Here is a 5989-nt window from a genome sequence, read left to right as displayed (position 1 = left end):
ATAGCCTCAGAGAGCAATATTATTCTTACTGTTCCTGAATTTTCTAGAAAAAAAGTTATCATAGTGACATCAGGTGATTAGGCATCACGTTAAGTGATCCTGACGAAGTAATTAAGTGATAAGAATGTCTTACAACACAAATGAAAGACCAAAAGTTGATATTTTTAGAATAGGGAACTAAAAATGAACTTTATCATACTTATAAGAACAAGAAATATGCTTAATCCCTACAATTTATTAGATAGAATATGTTTGTGCACACACAACACCGTACATACACACCCACTCACCGAGAGGCATCTTTCTTCAGGGCAAGCACCTTGGTATTGTGTCAACAATAACAAATTGATACCATTTCAACATTTGTTGATTTTATTATTATAGTTTCAATTATACGAGTTCATGATGAGGTATTGATCAAACATTTAAGTTCTGAAAGATCAGTATCTTTTTTTCTAGTAATTTGTGATCCTTATGTGTAGGCCTTCTGGTGCCAACACTCTCGGGAATTTCATAAGTTGTTTGTTTCCCTCTGCTTCTTCCCACCTGAAAAAAAAAAAAATATACTTTTAGCTGAGAGGAAAAATAGTCCATTTAAGATTATAAATTTATTTGAACACTAGTCCTTGTTAAGACATAAAAAATGCTCCACCACCACTAAAGGAGTGCTTAAAAGATCACTTACTAGAATCCAAAAATGAGAGGGAAATGAAGAATGAAAGAAAAAAAAAATGTTGCATTAGAAGATGTTGAACCCCTTATAGGGAACTTATCTAACTGAATCAAGCTGGCGCATACACACATGAGAGATCCCATTTAACTAAAATAGCACTATTTCATAGTTTATGTAGTGATTCCCAATTGACTAAGATAATGTTGTAGGAGAGCTACCATGGCTTCTGATTTGATGAAATTTTTTAAGATTGCAACTATAAATATTTGGCCTCATAAGAATGTTTAAATCATTTAGATGCTTTTTATTTATTCTTTTATTGCGCCTCCTTAATAACCACGTTGCCAATCCTTTGATTTGAATATATATCATTACTCTAACTTAACTAGTTTCAAATTACAATTTTATTCAACATTTAAATGTAGGATAAAAATCACAAAAGGTAATATATATATATATATATATATATATATATATATATATATATATATATATATATATATATATTATTAAATACTCTACCTGTATCTAGTCACAAAGTAGTGAAGGAAAAGGCTGATTTTAAGCATGCCCCATTCCTTTCCAGGACACACCCTGCCTCCTGCTCCAAACAGCATGTTGTGATTATGAGACTCCAAGTCTTTCTTCTCCTACATTGCATCATATTTTATATTCAATATCAAGTGTTGTCATCATACACATAACATAATAATTAATAAGGTTTGGTAATTATTATTATGCAACTGACCACCCATCTCCATGGATTAAAAGTAAAAGGTTCTTCATAGATGAAGGGATCAAAGTTAGTCTCCCTTGTGTAAACATAAACTCTCCATCCCTTGGGAATGATAAAGCCTAACAAGTTATAAGCATAGTCAATGTTAGCTAACTGGAAATTTTAAGTAACAAAACAATTAATTTAAGTTATTTCCAATCAATTTGATTAAAATTTGAAAAATATACCATTCAATTCTATATCATTAGTGGTGGTCCTCCTCATCACTCCAGCAACAACACTGGCCAATCTCATGGTTTCAAGTATCACCTACACACATAAAAAAAAAAAAAAAGATTTTCACTTCTTTTTCTACATCTGAAAATTGGGGGTATGCAATGAATTGAAATTCTCTAAGGTCGATCAATTAATTTCATTCTAAAACTATAGTCCATATAGATAAATGTCTACCGCACGAGTTAGGCTCATATTCTTGTAGTCATCCCAGCTGATCCGTTCCTCCGGCATTTTCTTTTGTTGGATTGCAAAATGCTCATCCTATAGAATATTTTAATTAGATAAAACAAACATTTAAAACTTGAACCATGGTTTTAATAGTACTTAAAGAGGATGATATCATATAGAAAGCTATTACTTACCCTTATTGCCTGAAGAACACTTGGGTTATCACATAGGTATTTGATAGCCATCATTGTAGTAGTTGATACCGTTTCATAACCCGAATACAAGATTGTGATGATTTGCTCAATTATTTCTTCATCATCAAGTTTGTGTTTGCCATCCTCATTTCTCATAAGGTGATCAAGAATGTCATCATGAGTAGCCGAAGAAGCTCTTCTCTTAGCTAAGAGCTCTCTTAGCATTGTAACCACTTTTTCCCTAGCCTGTAATCAACAAAAGTGCTTCTATGTGAACTTGAAGTGCAATGCAAGAAAGAGTAAAAATTAGATTTATATTGTTGTCACATTTGTAATTTTTTTCTCTCAAAACCTTTGATATTTAAAAAATTGCAAATAAATGTAACTAACGCAATTGGAATGCAGTCGTAGAGACTCCAAAAATATTGATGTTGAAGCCATGCACAGTTGAGGTGGTGAACCATTTCTGAAAACCTTAATTGACAATAAGTAAATATTATAAACATGCATACCTTAAGTCCTCGATAATATTGGGTTCCTGGAATTTTAATTGGCAAGGATATTGTTCCTAATGCCATGCTATCAAATGTGGCTTTAAAGGACTCGACGAAAGAGTTTGGCTCATTTTCTACCACAGCTTTCATGGAAATAAAGAATGCCATCTGAAAAAAAAAATCAAATCAAATTAAGAACGTACACATGGTGAGTGTTTTATGCTTTTAAACTTTTGATTGTTCCTTTGATAGATTAACATGATTTAAAATCAAGGTCGGGTAAAGAATAAGGCTATTAAAGCTTAAATTTTAGGCACATCAACAAAAAAATTAATTATTTGTTATTAGTTTTAATAAAACAGCAATGCCGCATAATATGTTGATAAAAAAGACTTAATATATAGTTCTTTCATTTAAAATAAAATTATTTTAAAAAATATATATTTTTTAACTCTCAATCATCTCTAGACCAACCCTATTTAAAATAGAAAGAATTCAATATGCATTGCACCAATGTACTATAATGGGCTTAATCAACTCAACACTTATATGATTGATATACTTACCTCAACAGTTTTTTCTTGAAGATCAATTACTTTACCACCCCAGTTGTCAAGGTAAGACCTCATGAACTCATCAACTTCTGGCAAAAGACGATCCTTAACTGCAATTGGACCAATGAGAGATAATAGTGACCCTCTAATTCGTTTATGAATGGCACCATGAACCTCAGCAATGTTAGTCCCTAGTATCTTCCTCATGGAGTCGGGGTAGCCAGGAACTAGGCCTTTTGCTTCATTCAGAAGTATGTACCTATTGACATCAGGATCCATGCTAACAACAATAGGGCACCCTAATGCGTGAGTTTTGAAGAGATTTCCGTATCTGCAAAGGAGACATGCGCAAAGTTATTACACCAAGTACATGGACACAAATAGGAGAAACATTAGGGAATAGCAAATAGTAATTTTATTTTTTGGCTTAATTGTAAAAATAATTCTCTTATTTATTTCAACTCACTAAATTGGTTTCTTTGTATTTTAATTTATTATTAGTGTCTTCACTTTTTTTTCAAATTGACTATTTGAATCTCCATGACAAAAATTGGACGTTGTCTTTTAATAAAAAAAATTGACCATCACGTATTATTATGTAATTGATAATTGACGGTCACGTTAGATAATGACATGTGACTATCAATATTTTCTCTTAATAGTTAATTTTCAATTTTTGTTATGAAGACACAAATAGTTAATTTAAAAAAAATTATGATAGTGAATTAAAATATAAGGGGTCAATTTAATTAGTAAGTTGGAAAAAATATGAAGATTATTTTTACATTTAAACCTTTATTTTTTGGTTTTCACATGTCTTTTCTTTAGGAGACAATTCTATTGAATACAGAATTTGACATTAAATGTTACATCTCTCCCAAAAAAAAAAAATATTGAATCTATATAAAAAAAATTTAGAAAAATGTATAGAAATGATTACCACTATTGTAGTAATATTTTGCCCTCTTTTGTTTCTTCTTAGCATAACGCGCATCATCACGAAAGAGATTTTTTTTTGTCCTTGTGATTGTCTAATACAATTTTAATTAGATTTGTCAGATGGAAAAGAAAAAAAAGAGTATCTTGAGTTATGTTCTCCAAGACTGACAAAACAATTTGATTTCAAAAAGTTAGTAACATTTAATTCCCGAATGAGCTTTTCGGACTATAATGTGAGGTATAAGATGTAATATTAGGAATGTAAGATACAATAGCCGAAGTTGCTTAACCAAATAAAAATAGTGCTCAAAACTGTAAAGTCAAATATGATAGGATGTGCTCTGGACCCAAAATAAAATGGTTGAAAGATTATATGAGATGGAGTAAAATATGTAATTTATAATTTACTTGTATTAAAATAATAACACTTGGATTGACAGAAAAAAATGTTAAGAGTTGAATAATTATTATCCATTGACATCATTACTTAGGATTATATAAATATATTCATCTTTATCCATTATCATTAATGAATATAATATCTCAATTTTATGTTATTCTCTATAGTCTCTTCATATCTTAGCAGTAGTCTTTAGGTTATTTCCGGTAGATAGAAATAGCTTTCTATCAAAATACTTGAAAATAATAGGAGTTATGAGGTTGGTAGGTGGTAAAAGAAGAAAAAAAGGAAGGAAAAGTTACAGATTCTCCCGTTAACAAAAAAAATTAACAATTAGTAACTAATATTTGTCATAAAAACTTGAAAATAATATTTCGGTGGATTGATTTTTTCTTCTTTTTTTTTTTTTTTGAACTGCACAGGTTTTGCTACTTGATATTTTCTTGAGTCCAATTTTGTTGAAAGTGGTTGTGGGCTGGGCCTACATGATTCTCAAAAAGATAGCCCACCAAACACATTTATCATCAAACTTTGTGCCGAATCACTAAAATCAACTAACCTAGCCTATATTGAATGAGATGCACGTAAATTCAGAGAAAAGTTGGCCGATTTAAATCAAGAGATGATACTGAATAGAGTAATTTCTTAAAAGTTTGATAAAAAAAAAGTATTTTCTTAAAAATATTTAATCTCGACAATATTAAAAACATGAGAAAAAGTTATATGGATTGATACTAGTTACAAGTTATTGTGTGGTAAGTTTATTAATTTAATAATTGTGATACTAAAACTCACACAAAACTTGATTTCTACTTTGTCGACAATATAATTTTTTTATATTGATGGTATAAATTTATTAAACTCTAAGAAAAAATTTGATCTTTTTTATTATTAGTCAATGTGACGGGTAAATGAAAAAGGTGAAGGGCACGAGAGATTTATTTGTGGTAACCAAATATAAAGATAAAAAAATATTATTAGCATTTAGCATTTTATCCCTTGTAACGTATGGTATAATATTTATTTTATATAACTAAAATTTATAATAAATTGATACTTTCTTTTGACTCAATAAATAGGTACTTTTAAATATATAAAATATATTAGAATTAAAATTTGTAATAAATAAATATTTTTAATATAAATTATTTATTAGATTTATGATAAATTATTTATATTGTGATGAAATATTTTTTTATTTATTCATAATTTTATTTAAAATATTGAAATTTATTTTTAAAATAAAAATAAAAGAATAAATTGAAAGAGATAAATAGTCAAGAAAAAAAATTGACAACGTCAAGAGATTTTTTTTTGAAAATGCTTTCATTGAAGAAAAATTCTTAAAAAATAAAAATAATATTATTAAGAATAATTCTTAAAAAAATAATGCTGAATTTGTTTACATTAGGAAATACATTAATAAGCACTATATATGAATTAAAAAATAGTTTACCATAAAGTCAAAAGCTTATTAATGTATTTCGTGATGTAAACAAATTCAGCATTCATTTTATTTTGAAATGACAATAAAATAAGAAAGAATGATAAAGCA

The 5989-nt window shown here is 28.6% G+C and overlaps 1 protein-coding gene across 1 annotated transcript in view; it reads right to left on the bottom strand.

The window, feature by feature from the left end:
• Nucleotides 1–398: 398 nt before the first annotated feature.
• Nucleotides 399–5989, bottom strand: part of LOC100818004 (cytochrome P450 85A) — a 6560-nt gene continuing 969 nt past the window's right edge. Inside the window, exons 2-9 of the mRNA XM_041012580.1 lie at nucleotides 3108–3426; nucleotides 2560–2709; nucleotides 2048–2293; nucleotides 1860–1946; nucleotides 1637–1718; nucleotides 1422–1528; nucleotides 1196–1320; nucleotides 399–546 (exon numbers count right to left, since the gene is read on the bottom strand). Of these exons, the coding sequence (XP_040868514.1) occupies nucleotides 456–546; nucleotides 1196–1320; nucleotides 1422–1528; nucleotides 1637–1718; nucleotides 1860–1946; nucleotides 2048–2293; nucleotides 2560–2709; nucleotides 3108–3426 (1207 nt within the window). The 3' untranslated portion in view covers nucleotides 399–455. The remainder of the gene's footprint in view (nucleotides 547–1195; nucleotides 1321–1421; nucleotides 1529–1636; nucleotides 1719–1859; nucleotides 1947–2047; nucleotides 2294–2559; nucleotides 2710–3107; nucleotides 3427–5989) is intronic.

Source organism: Glycine max, chromosome 2, assembly GCF_000004515.6.
Source record: "Glycine max cultivar Williams 82 chromosome 2, Glycine_max_v4.0, whole genome shotgun sequence".
In the NCBI taxonomy this organism is placed as follows: domain Eukaryota; kingdom Viridiplantae; phylum Streptophyta; class Magnoliopsida; order Fabales; family Fabaceae; genus Glycine; species Glycine max.
Note: the sequence above shows the minus strand (reverse complement) of the source record. Positions and strands in the feature narration are given on the sequence as shown.